At 43.3% G+C, this 15,500-nt stretch overlaps 1 protein-coding gene across 4 annotated transcripts in view; it reads left to right on the top strand.

The window, feature by feature from the left end:
* Positions 1-4,393: 4,393 nt before the first annotated feature.
* Positions 4,394-15,500, top strand: part of esr2b (estrogen receptor 2b) — a 38,272-nt gene continuing 27,165 nt past the window's right edge. For 3 of the 4 annotated variants that reach the window (XM_061776604.1, XM_061776602.1, XM_061776601.1), the window contains exon 1: positions 9,383-9,516. In XM_061776604.1, coding sequence (XP_061632588.1) covers positions 9,475-9,516 — 42 coding nt within the window. In that variant the 5' untranslated portion in view covers positions 9,383-9,474. Of the gene's footprint in view, positions 4,663-9,382; positions 9,517-15,500 lie in introns of those variants that run through there. The other variant, XM_061776603.1, reaches the window with a different exon arrangement.

Genomic DNA, 15,500 nt, shown 5'->3' with positions numbered 1-15,500 from the left:
CAGGGTTACCGGACCCAAAGTGCGCACATGGCCAGAAGGTGCGCAAATGAGCGAATCAAGTGGACGGCAGAATGGGCGCTGAGCTGTGCATCTTTTCTGACTTAAGCATTCGGGGGAATATGGCACGAATTGATTATCGACTAATTTGATAATTGATTAATTGTCGATTAATCCTTTCACCTCTACAATTAACCAAGAGAAAGTTTGAGGAGTCCGACTTGATTTCAGAGAAATAAAAAGTCATCTGACTTTATGACTTTCTTTTTTTATGTGCTGCCTGTGAAAGAACATTTCTATAGAAATATGCCGCGTATGTCAACGAGTTGAATGAATGTGATTCACCTTTGTGGCCTTAAACACTTTTTTAGTTTCAATAAAAAATAAAAAAGAACGCGAACACGAGGTCAGCATATGAAATAAAATGCGTTGACCTTGAAGCGCTCTGATAAAAAGAAAAAAAAAAAAAAAAATCAGACCAACAACTGACCTCAAGGTCATTGAGGACTAATCAACAGTGAGAAACTTTACATTTTACCTCCCTGCTTTCAAATAACTCCTATCTTCCTCACCATCACCTTCATCATCATCTTCATGACCATCATCTTCATCACCATCATCATCTTTGTAACATCATCACCATCATCTTCTTCATAACCATCATCTTCATACCCATCATCATCTTTATCGTCATCGCCTTCATCATCATCATCACTTGATTGCTGTGTAAATCATCCATCCATCCATTTTCCATTTGGCTTCTCTTCATGCGGGTCGTGGGCGTGCTGGAGCCTATCCCAGCGAACTCTGGGCGAGTGGCAGGGTACACCCTGAACGGGTCACCAGCCGAACGCATGGCATATAGAAACAAACAATATTTGCACTCACACTCACACCTACAGGCAATTTAGAGTTTTCAATGAACCTACCATGCATGTTTTCGGGATGTGGGAGGAAACCGGACTACCCGGAGGAAAAACACGCAGGCACGGGAAGAATATGCAAAACTCCCCACAGGCGAAGCTGGATTTGAACTGGGGTCCTCAGAAGTGTGAGGCAGACGTGCTAACCAGTCGGCCTCCGTGCCGCTCTGTGCAAATCATCTCAAGGGAAAAATATAGAAATCCAAGTTTCTTCTTCCTCCTTGGTCCATCTATGTTGTTTGGGGCGAACCCTCATTGCAGGTGAGTTGGAAGCAATCCCAGTTGACACCCTGGACTGGTCGCCCCACAATCTCAGGTCAATTTGTCAATCCTTTCAAATTCAAACGATGACTTTAATTATTTTCTGCTTCATGTAAATAAACAACGACGGAGGTCAATACATACAAAATGAAAAGTGTAGTCTTCAGATTTACTTTAAAAAAAAAAATAAAAATCTAATTTGTGTCAAAATGTGTGATTGTGTTGTACAATAGGATAATGTTAGGGACTATTTGCACAAATGTTTGTTTGTTGTTTAACACTTTTGCCACACACTTACGGTGTCAATAAAAAAAATTCCAAAAGCTTTTATTCACTCATAAATGGTCAAGGATGACAAAATGGCAGCCAAAAGAAAAATGTCATTGAAAATTAAAAGAAAAAAGCAGCAGCAAATTACCATCACTTGTATTTCAAAAATATTCTTTGTAATTCTAAATTCTCTGAAACTCTGCATTAGCATGGTTGACGTTTAAATTCAGTCTGTAAACTTGGTATTTTCTTTGAATCTATAAACTTGGTATTTTCTTTGGCTTTTATATTGTCATTATCCTCGGGTTAAACCCTAACCTCACGATGGATATCGTGAGGGAAGACATGATGGCAGTTGGTGTTGGAGAGGAGGATGCAGGAGACTTACAGGCTTACATGGAAAAGGATGAGGCGCTGTGGCGACCCCTAGCGGGACAAGCCCAAAGGAAAAGAAGAAGATCCTCGCACTGTTTGTTTGGATCATTTCCTCTGTGACACATTGTATATTTTATGAGTCTGCGTTAGTTGTTGTGTACCCCATTTTTTTATATATATCATCATATTGCCCAAGTCATTTTTGGAAAACAAAGACAAAAAAATTCTAATCAAATTCAACAAACCAGAAGAGAGAAGTTGCCTCAATTCAAACTTTGCGGATTATCTTGACCCAGTTGACCGACGTACGGTGGCCCTGAAGTGCAAAACACAACAGCAAATAACGAATCACAAGGGCAAATTCAAAAAGACAACAGAAAAATAAAAAACACAACAACCATCCATCCATTTTCAACACTGCTTATCCTGGTTAGGGTCGCGTGGCGCTGGCTAACCCTATCTCAGCTGACTTCGGGCGAAAGGCGGACTACACCCTGAACTGGTCGCGAGTCAGTGGCAGGGCACAAAAAACAACATTAAACAACTAAACACAATGGCAAATTAAAAAACACAACAGCAAACACAACAGCAAATATAAAAACAACAGCAAATACCTAAACAAAACGGCAAATTAAAAAACACAACGACATTAAGCTACCGGAAAAGGTCGGGGAGAAGACTGATCGCTGATTGGACGAACCTACAGGAAGAGGTAGGTACTGGTGAGGGAGATTGGACGATAGGGACGACTTGATTGGAAGACGCCGTTTGTACAGCCCAACCACTTTTAAATCTGTTGTCAGTGAGCGCACACTTATTTCCAATCCAATTCAATCCACTTGATTTATATCGCACAATTTAAACAAAAACAAGGTTCCCAAAGTGCTGTACAATGCAATACAAACACAGCAAAAAATACAAAATAAGGATAAAAGCAAGAAAAGAAAAGAAAATGAGATAAAAACTACATATAATGAAGTATGTAAAATCAACATCAAATAAAATGCACTGCTCACACAACACATACATCACATCAGACACGCTAACTGGTGTTCAAAGTCAGGGTACAAAGATGGGTTTTCAGCCAGGATTTTAAATGAGACAAAGATGAGGCTTGTCTGATGCGGAGAGGCAAAACATTCCACAGTTTTGGAGCTGCAACAGCAAACGCTCGTTCACCTCTAAGTTTAAGTCTGGCTCTGGGCTCTGTCAGGAGCACCGGGTCAGCTGACCCGAGAGAGCGGCTGCTGGAGCTCAGAGAGGTACGATGGGGCAAGGCCATTCAAGGCTTTAAAAGCAAATCAAATAATTGGAAAATGTACCTTAAAACGAAGACGCGGCCAGCGGAGCGAAGCATGCTCCTACTTTCTTGTGCCAGTTAAAAGACGAGCCGCAGCGTTCGGAACCAGTTGCAGACGAGCAATGGAGGACCCGCTAACCCCCATATATAGTGCATTGCAGTAATCCGTGACCTCTGTCTGTGGATGTACGTTAAGAAACCCAACTTCCCGATCCTCAAAAGTTAGCATTTGCCTCCCAATACGTGAAACGGCGGCAGCGTGGCATCGAACCTCGATGCGGTCGACCGCGCAGGAAGCGTTGCGGTAGTTATGTAATGCAGAGCCACAAAGTCAGATGGGATGTGTCAAAATGTTATTTGATAACATCACCTGGAACGCTCACGCCAGACGGCTTTCTGGTCAAAGCATCCAATCAAGTGGTCCCTCTCGGCCAATCAGCGATGAGTATTTTCCCCAACCAGTACTAAACTCTTCCTGTAGATTAATGTCGTGTTTTTTCTTTTGGTGGTGTGTTTAGTTACTTGTTGTTGTGATTAGTTATTTGCTGTTGTGTTTTTTAATTTACCGCTGTGATTAGCTGTTTGTTGTTGTGTTTTTTATTTGCTGTTGTGTTTAGTTATTTGCTGTTTTTTTTTTTTTTTGCCGCTGTGTTTAGTTATTTGCTGTTGTGTTTTTTTAACTTGCTGTTGCGTTTAGTTATTTGTTGTTGTGGTTTTTATTTGCTGTTGTGTTTTGCACTTCAGGGCCACCGTACCGACGGTCATCAAGAAAAACACCAATTGGGTCTTTTTGGATGTGAAAATAATTTGAAAATGCCCTAGACAAAGACGCTATTAGGCTAACGACGATATGTTTTGTTTTGTTTGAATTTATTTTTTTTGTTCTGGACTACAGATGAAACATGAGCTTTCTGTGAAATCTGCTGCAAGGATCTCTTCATGTCTTTTGATATTGAGTCATGTATGTGCGCATTGCCCCAAAACGTAATGTCATCTTTTTTTTAAGTACTTGTGTTTGTGAATGGAGTGTTTGTTGTGTTGTGTTGTTGTCATCAGTCGTGTTGTCGCTTTGTCCTTGTTTTTTCTTCTTCTTGACTTTAAAGTTCCAAACCAAACAAAAAGAGCCATCACTTCTGGGTCAAAGGTCGCGCGCTTCCTCCGCGCCTTCGTCTCCACGCGCACGCGCACTCCGAGCAGGTAGGCAGCTCTTCCGGGTAGGGACGTGCTTCTTCGTGACGTCGGCAAGTCGGGTTGATGAAAAAAAAAAAAAAAGCTGCTCGCCGCGGAGAAGAGAAGAAGAAGACGACTTGTTGCTCGCGAAGAGGACGACAAGATTCCACACGTGGGAAATATTTTGTTGCTTTCGTGCGCGCGCTTTGTCCACTTTGCCTTTTTCGTTCCTTTTTTCTTTTTCTCTTTTTTTTTTGTTTTTTGAAAAATACATTAAAAAAAAATCTTTTGTCGTGTTTTGTTCCCGCACGAAAACTCGACGAGCGGCTCAGCATCTTCAGCTCACTTTGGCAGTTTGAATGACAGGTTGGTGATTGACAAAGTTGCCTTGACGCTTGTCGTGGTCACGTGACACTTCAAAAGTGGAATGGATGCAAATGTTATCAGCAAGTCAAATCTACAAAAGGAATTCGGTGATCTTGAGCAATCTTTCACATGATAAGCCTTCTCCCCTCCAGTACACCTGCGGTGTTCTGTACATCGTGTGTTGCTGTGTACATTATGTCTTGTTAGCACTGTGAGTTGTGTACACTTTGTGTCGTTATGCACACTGTTTTATACATCGTGTGTTGTGTACATTGTGTCAACACACTAACCCAACACGTTGCGTGTTCATGTGTTCGTTTTCACGCCTCGATGGGCTCACATAAACTCATAAAAGTGTTCCAGAACAAAGACAAATGAAAGTTGTGTTTTTATGAAATGTTTCATTAGAAGCGTTGATGGAAATCGAGTCGTTTTCATGGCGCACGAGACAGTTTTGACCGTGGACGCACAAGATAATTTTTGAATCCAACATTGACGGCAGATTTGAATGACGTCATTGACGAAAGCACAAACAAGGTTGCTGATTGTCTGACGAAGGTCACGCGTGACCTCACGTCCAAACGAGGTCCCAGATTGTCTGCCAATTATTTTTTCCATTGATCCATGAATCGGATAAGAATTTTTTTTTGTATTTGCTTCCCTTTATTCAAAAACAGGACATTAGATCAAGTTGAATAATTGATAATGATTCAGTCCCTGATTTGGTCCGTAACATCTTTCAGAAAATCGGCCAAAATATTGATGATCGTTTTCCAAAGTCAAAGCAGATGTTGGCAAATGTTTGATTTTGAAAAAACAATCAGTCAGCTTTCATGGAGGACGACAGAAATTGGACAATATTTACTGTTGAGAGGATGAAATTCTGAGGATTTGGACAATTTGAAGTTGAACGAGGTCGGAACGATTCAACAATTATCTAAACAGTAGTCTGTTAATTTGATAATTGATTAGTTGTCCATTAATTGATTAATTGTTGCATCGCTAGTCAAAATGTGAAAAAATGGCGTTGCCTTCTAATTTCAATACTTCCGTATTCATTAATAAAAACAATACTACTACTTTTAATCATATTAATAAAGAGATGTAAGAAATGTATTTGGCAACAAAGATGATGTTGACGTTTTTGGTGTTTTTGTGGAAGTTCGGCAGTTTTCGATCATCCACTGTAAAGGCACAAAATCATTTTTCTTTTTGTTTCACGCAAAAGTTGAAAACATTTGACCCGTTTTCAATTCCATTCCAATGTTTTGATGATGGGATGTTTATTTATGATGGCTTACTTAATCTATCCACTGCCGCGGCTGGGGGCGGAGCCTCGCCAAGAAGTCATCATGCCGTCCTTGAGAAGCTCGTCACAAAAATAATAAGCCTGTGTTTCCAGCCGGTAAAAAGCCGCATGGGGGAGTTTCAGGACTGTCTGCACGCGCGTGTGTGTGTGTGCGTGTGTGTGTGGAAGGTAGGATGGAGGGAAGTGGGGGGGTGTTGGTTTGGCGCATCCTCTTCCGCGTCGGTCTGGCGTCTCGATAAAAGACATTCCAGTCTAACTTCGTCAAGGCCGCCGTCGCTCAACAATTCCTCGTTCCCGCCCCCGCAAAAGTGACGCCAAACATAGACTCTCCCTTCTTCACGTCGACCCCCACGCGTCTGCCCACGTTCTTCTTTCTGGCACTGTTTGTTCTTGATTTGCTAACTTTTGGCTTCTGTGTCAAGAACGCTACCCGTTTTGAAAGATATGCGGCACGAGATGGCTTTCTTTTTCTCCTTTTTGCCACCGAGGGCGTCCGCGGCGTCGAGATGAAGCCAAACGTGTTTTTTGGTTGTGGTGAGAAAATGGCGTCGTTAACCTTTGAAAAAGGCTGACGCCCGTTTAGGTTCTTGTTGCAAGACAGAAGATGACGGCTCTTATTTTGATTCCACTTATTATGGCTATAGGCAGTTAACCAAAAAGTCCAGCAAAAATCCCGTTTGAGTGCTTAGGGAGTCCTCGGTGAATGTTTTCAGCACATTCTGGTGATTTGGGAGTGGGGAATGGTGAAGGATTTCAAACGCAGCGACTGCGTTGTCATTCCCCACTCCCGAATCAGTTTGAGAGAATTGCTGAAAACAGCTTTCAAGAGTGACAACCATGTCGGACTGAATTGTGGAGTATCACGTTAAACTGTTGTCCTCTCTTCGGTTTTCCATTTTTTTTGGAGGTGTGGCTAAAACGGGGCCACGTGACGCACTTGGTCCCCTGGCATGAGTCGCCCGCCCCTCCTCCCCGCTACAGTATATAACAACGGACTGCCTTTGTTGGCGTCGGCGGTGATGTGGCGCCATCGCGACGTGCAGTTTGGCCCACCGCACACGGCGCGACGAGGCCGAACACGACCGGATTGGACCATTGCAAAAAAAGACAGTCGGCAACTCCCAGCCGCACGTTGAGCGATTTGATGTGCCGACACGCTGCGAGGGAAAACTGCCACCGAGTATCTTATTTGGCGGTTCCACGTACACTATATTGTCGTGTATGACTTTTATGAAAGCATAAAAACTTTGTGTGATTGTCAAGGAAAAGGCAGGTTGCCATAAAGAGAGGAAGCGAGCGGGAATAAAGGAGGGGGGGCCGGGATATTTAGAGAGGCTGCTGTGCTCCTATTCACTGACTGTCACTAAATACATCCTTTGTGTGGATTTTGGCAACAGAGACGGCAAGCTTCACTATTTCATCCATTATATACATTCTAAATGAAAAATATAGTTGTAAAACACAATATACTGTATGTATTCTTTAGATTAGGGCTTGCGATTAAATGATTGCGATCATAATACATTTCCCGTCAATCTCTGTGATCAGATGTGCGCATATTTCCTCGATCTAACATGGCGGGAACGTGCGTGACGAAAGCCAATAGAGTCGTCCTTTCCCCGCTCCACTTCTGTTTGCAAGTTTCGGGAGTAAAAGGAAACCACGCCTCCTCGGCTGCCCCGCCCTGTACCGAATTCCAGACTCGGCCGTCCTAACCCTAACGCCGCCGCGTCGTCGGCCTCTCCTCGCCCCTGCTGCGGACCCACGACGGAGGCGGCAGCTCGGCTCCGCGAGGTCCCGTCGTCGGTTGTGTGGCGGTGTCTCCAAAGCGACGTTGAACAATGCTATTAACTAGCCGATGCGGAAGGTGTGTCGGCGCCCTCAAAAACAGGCAACACTGTGTTTTGGAGAAGTACCACCCAAGTGATCATGTGGAAAACAACAATGTGAATGCAGTCAGTACAGCCTGTGGCGCACGTAGCATTAGCAGGTAGCCACTCCGAGTCTAAGGCAACAAACACTCAATCGTGTCATCGTTATTCAGGTGATTTGGAAAATGCTAGACAATAGTAGTTCATCTGTATTGTTATTAAAGATGGTGCAGAGTTTAAAGTAGCAATAATGTTAATAGGGTATGTGACACGATGACTGGAGAATGATCATGTTTACAAGCCAAGTTGTCTTCCTTATCCGCCAGGGGGCTGTTTGTTACTTTTCAATTTTGTACCTCAGGACTTCAAACGAGTGCACTGTTGGTAGATTTTTTCACCATTCATTGCACTGTTGAGTCAAGATTTGTCTGTATTTTTATTTGATTTGCCTTATTTGCTTAGTATGCTAAAATCATATTGGGGTTACTGTTTTAAATATCGACTGTTAGGAGTGTTGCTAACCAAAGGCATTCATAATATGTCGAACTACTCTCTAGCTTCTTCAGTTTTCAGTACAAATAGTTCTGGCTATTTGAAAACATTTAAAAACAATATAAAAAGAATCGAGATTGGAATATCTGAAAAAATGAATCGTGATCTTTTTTAATGAATCTTTTTTTTTGCCATATCGCCCAGCCCTACTTTGTATACTGTATTTGGGTTGGCGGTGGCTGGCTTTCTCTCGCATGTTAAAAGCCAGAAATGTATTTTTTACGTGTGAACGCTTATGTGCATTCTAATTGGCTGTTACATCTGTGACATTGCGACACTGCAAAACCGGCGGCCGACCGTCGGCCGCTCACGAAAAGAGGCGTCGAAACCCACACGCTGCGCAAGAGTTGATTCGGGTTCGGCCGCATCACTTTGTCTGCGGCGGGCTTTGGCTACGCCTACTCCCCAAATCGCAACTTCCCTTCGGATAGTCCGCTGGCGTGGCCGCTTTAGAGCACCTCGTTGTCAGCCGTGAGTGCGCGTACGGCATGTAGAGGAAGGTGGAAGCACCAGGAGCGGGGGGGATATATATTTTTTAATAAAGTCTGACTTGACAGCTGGCATGCGGACCGGGGCTTCACGCTGGCGTGGCCGCTTTCGAGCTCCTCGTTGTCGTGGCGTGGAAAAGCCCGGTGGGATACATTCCAGGCGGGGATATGTCGGCATAAGAAAGATGCAAGACAAAGTAGCGTCTATGTTCCAGCTTGTAATGATATTGACCGAGAGAGTTCCCCAAAAAGTCATCTAAAAATCCTTACGTAGTCATTAGGGGATTCGGAATGAGTACGTTCGGAATTATTCACTCATGGCCTACTCCCTAATCACTATAAAGGGGTTTTATCCAATGGACGACCGTTGACTAAAAAGAACACTGTAAATCCAAATCTATGGATTCGGGAACGAGTGAATGATTCCCAAGGTTTAGCTTGTCTGGCGGCAACAGTGGAAATCAATGAGTCCCGTGACCTTTAACCCCTCGCTATGTGCCCGCCGTGCGTGTGGCACGAGCGGCGTCTGAGCGTCCAAAGCTCAATGTGTCGACGCCTTCGCAACAACAAGTGAAAATCTGTCGTCTCTTCCATGGGCGAACGTTTGAGTTGTGCGGCGCTGCCCTGTCCGCAAGTAAGGCACTTAACTTTTCTTTTTCTTCTTCTTGAAACATGATTTCAGTTTTAGCTTCAATTTCTACCACTGCAGGCTTGCTTTGTCAGATGCACAAGAAATAAATAAAATCTGGGATCCTTTGTGAAGACACGCACTAGAATAGAATAAGCCCTTGTTAGTCCCTCAGTGTGGAAGTCGCGATTATACAGCAGCAAAGTGGACTGTCGCAGTAAATACAAATAATCATTATTCAATATAAAAATGCTATACATGTACATGCCGTGCAATTGGCTGCCGACCAGTCCAGCCCACCATCATCATCATCATCTTTAAATGTCAACTGAAATAATTGGCTCGTCACAAACCAAACGTGAACACTAATTATATTGTCAATTTGGTTTTTGTTACTTTTTTATTACTAAACGTGTATTGTATTTGCTTTTAGTTATTATTAAGTTAGTAGTTATGTTTGAATGTATTTAGGTCACTGTGTTTTATGAAGGTACAGTGTCCTGTCCAAATGAAGCAGAGTTGAGTTGAGGGCGTACCCTGCCTCTCGCTTGCCCAGTCAGCAGGCATTGGGTCCAGCGGAGAGTGTTGTAGGAGTGGGACCCACGATGGGTGGGTCGCGGACCCACGGTGGGTGGGTCGCGGACCCACGGTGGGTGGGTCGCGGACCCACGGTGGGTGGGTCGCGGACCCACGATGGGTGGGTCGCGGACCCACGATGGGTGGGTCGCGGACCCACGATGGGTGGGTCGCGGACAGGTAGTAAAAAATGAGGTCGGACTTCACTTTATTTGGACAACAACATTACTTCAACAGTTGTGTGTGAGAAACTATTACTTTGGGTTTAAAGTCCCTAAAGATTTAGGTGTAAAGTCAGAAGAACGATCCTAAAAAGATTCTCAACACACGTGAATACTCTAGAACTACCCGTTTTTGTTCAGAAAATAATAAAACAAACTCCGCAAACCAATAAACTCCTTTCAAAAGTATACTAATTCATCTCAAGTACTAATTCAATACATTTACCAATCGCAAAATGGGAAAAAGACTCGATGTCTACTGACACTGATTACTGGGCAGAAATCTATAGAAATACATTCTCAATGACCAAAAAAAAAAAAAAGAAAAGTCATTTACAGCTGATCCAGTTCAAAGTACTCAGTAGATCACACGTTATGCAAGATGGTATGCATAAAATTGGATGTTCAAAATGCACTCATTGTACTGAAAATGCTCCAGAACCCTTATTTTCATGCGCTTTGGCTTTGTACACCCGTGCAGCACTTCTGGTCACTCGTTTCACAGAAACTTTCCTCACTTTTGAACTGTAGGATTCTGATTAATCCTAATCTTTGTCTGCTGGGTGATTTAAAAAAATATAGATCCTCCAAATAAACATGCTCAACCAAGAAAACAAATATTGTTAAATTGGAACAATAAACTGTCCTGATCGGAACAGAGGATAGGACCAAAAATGCACGACTCCAAAACAAATGGACAGTTTCCAAAAAGAGAGGTTGAATAGACGGGCAGAGGTCGGTACACGGGCGGGCGATCCAAGAAAGGCAACAGTATCCAAAAACGTGAGGCAAGAAGGCGAGGTCGATCATCGGAACAGGGTCGAGTCTTATTGCGAGTCTGTGACGTGGAAACGGGGAACGCTGGAACGCGACGACAAGGTACGACCAACTGGCGACGAGAGGGAATGAGACACGAGGTTCAATGCACGGACGGGGTAATTAGGGTGAACGAGGCACAGGTGGGGAAGATGCGCTCAGGAGCAGGTGCGTGTGAGACGGGGGGAAGACGGCAACCGGAACACACGCCCATGACATAAACAAGCTACCACATTGACCACTGGCAAAGTCTTGTCATAGAGTATATGACACTCGAAAATATCTCGGCCAAATGTAAGAAGCAAATGGAGAACTTTCAGAACAATGGGTCACCTTTCATTAAAATGGCGAACCTTGACGCACGCACGCATGCATGCGTGCACTTGAACCCCTGTCCTTCTGGATCTGCAATGTGGGCCTCTGGGGATGCCGGGCCCGTTTCCCCCTCCTCCTCTCGGGTCTGTCCGTGTTGCCCTGTCCGTCCCTGGGCCCCGGGGAGGTGCCCGCTGGCCCCACTCCGGGGGTCTCGTCCTGGGCTCCGCGTGGGGGGCTCGGTGGCCGTGCTGCTGCCTCCCGTGCCTGTGTCCTTCTCTTCCCTCTCCCCGGGGTGCTCCGCCGCAGTCGTCACCTCTGTCTCCCTTGGGCTGTGTGGGGTCCCTGGCTAACTTGAGGCTTATGGTAGGGTGTCAGCGCCTCCCGCCTTCTGGGCCCTGTTCTGGTCGCTGGGCGATTGGGGGGGGTGGAGGGGGGTTGCTGTAGGGTTAGCCCGTGCCCCTCCCTTTGGGACTAGTCGGGGCACTTTGGTTGGGCTGGGGATCTCCCTGGGTCCTGTTGGGCAGGTGGCACTAATAACAACACAGGTTATACTAACACATCAACTTAGACACTAAAAAAGAATCCCACCGCACAACTCATCAGTAGCACCGCCTCGCTCATTTGCCACATCGTGCCCTGCCCTTTTCTGTCCTCTGTCATCTTGTTCTCTTGGTTCGTTATTGCATGCCCCCCTCCAATAAGAACAGGATTTGACTGCTGTAATGTTACTTGTGCTCAAATAGCTACACTAGATTGTCTGACTATTGTTCTGCTGCGGTTCGCAGCCCTATTGCCTTCGTCCGCTCTGTCCCTCTGTCTGTCCCCTAAAACCCTTTTCCGTCAGGCTGCCTTTTCAATAATCGTCAGAATAATAAAGAAATACGCAGAGGGAGTATTTGAAACTCCCCTGTTGCACAGCAAAACTGTTCCAGCACAACAGGCATACAGATCCACCATTCTGCGAGGCCATGCAGCCGAACGTCACGTGACCGGAGCGGAATGGTTGTTGTGTGGCATTTTGCGAACTCCTGCGCTGTTTTGCTTTTTTTGTGAATTGTGTATTGATTTGTTGTGCAGTGGAACCTCAATAGACTTGACGTTGACTTTGTCAATGGCAGTTTAAGTGACCAATGGAAACTATTTTTGGACACATTGTTCAGCTCTGACTGTCCGTTTTATTCAATATCCGTCATATCAAGGTTCCACTCTATATCTCAATAAAGATCTTTAAAAAAAAAAAAAAAAAAAAAGAAAACAGGTTTGCGGACATTCAGTGTATGCTGCGATAACGAGCATAACTACAGGCATGATGGTTGGAAACCAAAAATGTTCTTTATGGCTGGTGTCTTGGGCATAAAGTTAAATACATGTACAATATATCATTTATTCATACAAATATGATATGACTTATGTAAACACAAACAAAGCCTAAACATGGATATTGTCATCTTCGGTGGCTTTGTGGTGACATCTGTTGAACAAAAGACATAGCGGATGTTTCAAGTTCCTTCAAATGCTTTGTCGCAGTCTGCTGAACCGGAAGTACCTCGACCAGTTTTGGCTAATGTGGAAGTTGCTTACGCATATTTAGCGATTTCATTTTACTATCTGCCTTGTTCATACAGTTGTCACGTTCATCCTCAGTTATTTAGTGCTCTGAAAGGCACTTGGAACATGGAAGCATGTGTAGTTACATTTTTAAAATATGATGTACATGTTTCCAAGGGTTATATTTTAACAGTGCATGTCCTTTATTGTTTTAAACTTCTATAAGGGGCTTGCGACTTGGCGACAATTGGAAAATGCAAAAACAGTCCCCAGAGTGGCAAAAGTCGAGAACCGCTGCTAAAGCACATGGATGGATTTACAGTACAAAATATTTGCAACAGCAGGCATTGAGAAATATCAACTCAACATAAATAATAAATAGTGGAAGGAATAAATATTCTAAAAACACGCAGTTGACACTGAAATCATCACCAGCAGGGGTGTGACAGCTATACATGAATAAACATATGCAAGAACGAAATGCAGCAAGAATAGAACACGTCGGATCAATTTTAAGAATTACATTTATATTGTTCTACTGTTTTTGTTGTAGGCCAAAGAATAAAAAAAAGCATTAAGAACTCGGGCTGCGCGATCTGTTATTTGATCATCGTCATCGCGATGAACGTGTGGGCAACAGTCACATCGCAGGGTCCGCTGCGATGATGGTGTACTGTTATATACATTGAATCAACTGAAATATTAAAAGTGACCAGCAGAGGGACCTATTTGGACATGCTAATAAGATTAGCACCCATCTTACGGTAAATTATAACGCTTCAAACAACACACGGAGCAGCACAGTGTGTTGTCCACATCTCCTTTTATGGTAACTATGAAAGAGGACACGGGAAACAATGTACACTTGCTGCATTTCCAACTTCGCTCTTCAGAATGAAACTACTCCAGGCAGGCACACCGCAGCTGCGTGAGAGTTCAGGGACACTGTGTAAATGTGAGTGAATTCAGAATGAAACTACTTTGGGCAAGCACGCCGCAGCTGCGTAAGTGTGCGAGGTGCGTTCAGGGACACTTTGTAAATGTGAGCAAATCTGGTCCTTAATTCTTTTGTAATACAATACATAATTGTAAAAATTGTTTACTAGGAAAATGATTTCTTTCAGAATGCTTTAGTCATAACACTGTACGATCACTATATTATGGAATTTATTTAGTTCTGTAATATAAGAGTTGATAAGATGAAATATTTTGTTAATATAATCAGCCAGAGTTGCTGGGAATTGAAAGTTATCAATGTCATTTCGTCATCGTTCCTGTCATACTGTGTAGCGTGTTTTTGTTTGCACATTAAGGACAAAAAAAATCCTCTTTTTGTTTTAATTCCTCAAAAAAAAAAAAAAAACACACCGAGCAACAAGTTTTTCCTCATGTTTTTGAGATTGTAGGGTGAAAGCTGCAGCTGGCTACTCATGTGGACTGAATGGATGGCAACAATGAGGAAATGAAATGCCAGTATTTGGAGGGTAATAGCCTATCTGCAACATAAAGTATAAAAAAAAAAAAAAAAAGAACTATTAAGTAGTTTGCACGGCTGATGGGAAGTTTTTGCCATTTTGAAAAGGTGACTTTTTAAAAAGTTTGTTTATTTGGTCCAAAGCTAAAGTAAGAACGGTTAATTGGTTTACGATGTTTGTTTTATTTGCACACCGGTCCTCATATGTTGCAATGTACTTTTTTTAACCACATAAAAATAATTTTGAGGAGCACAAGCTACGGCTCGTGGACGCCCGCTTTGAGAAATTGAGAGGATGAGAAGCCGGGCTGATCTGGAACGAGAAGCTGAGACAATCCCAAGTGACGGGCTCCCATCTTTTTTGCCCAAGTGGCGCTTGTTTCCCGAGGCCGGTTTGACCCGACCTGCCGGGCCGCTGACGACCGCGAGGTCGTCGACCCCGCGACTGTTTGACTTCAAGCGAACGTTCACTCTTTTGTCCGGCGGACAGAATTGCTCCACAGCGGAGGTCTGTGTTGTTTGCCTCGGAGGTCTCAACTAGCGGTGTCACGATACCAAAATTCTGACTTCGATACTATAACTGCATAAAGTACCTCGATACCTTGAAACGCTACCATGGCAAAAATCTAAGATATCAGTAAAAGCAGAGGAAGGAAAACTGACAAAACAACTCCAAATACTTTATTTATTTTTATTAATTCAATACATTACAATTTACTTGAAAAATATGTAATAATGGAATAAGCCCATTCTTAACATTTGTAATTTTTTTATTAGATCAATGCCTGCATTACCATACATATGACGAATGTGTGTTTGTGTGTATATACAATTGTACATCTATGTACAGCATATGTATGATATGCAGTAGTGAAAAAACAATTACACCGCCCTTGTTTCTTAAATTTCTTTTTCATTGTAATACCTGGTACCACTGAAGACATTTTACCTGAATAATACAAAAGCTTAATTGTATTATTAAATATAATTTTTGTTATAATCAAGAAAACCATGGAAAATGGAGAGAGCTAGATATCAGC

This window comes from Phyllopteryx taeniolatus, chromosome 6 (assembly GCF_024500385.1).
Source record: "Phyllopteryx taeniolatus isolate TA_2022b chromosome 6, UOR_Ptae_1.2, whole genome shotgun sequence".
Classification (NCBI taxonomy): domain Eukaryota; kingdom Metazoa; phylum Chordata; class Actinopteri; order Syngnathiformes; family Syngnathidae; genus Phyllopteryx; species Phyllopteryx taeniolatus.
This window is presented reverse-complemented; position numbering and strand designations above follow the sequence as displayed.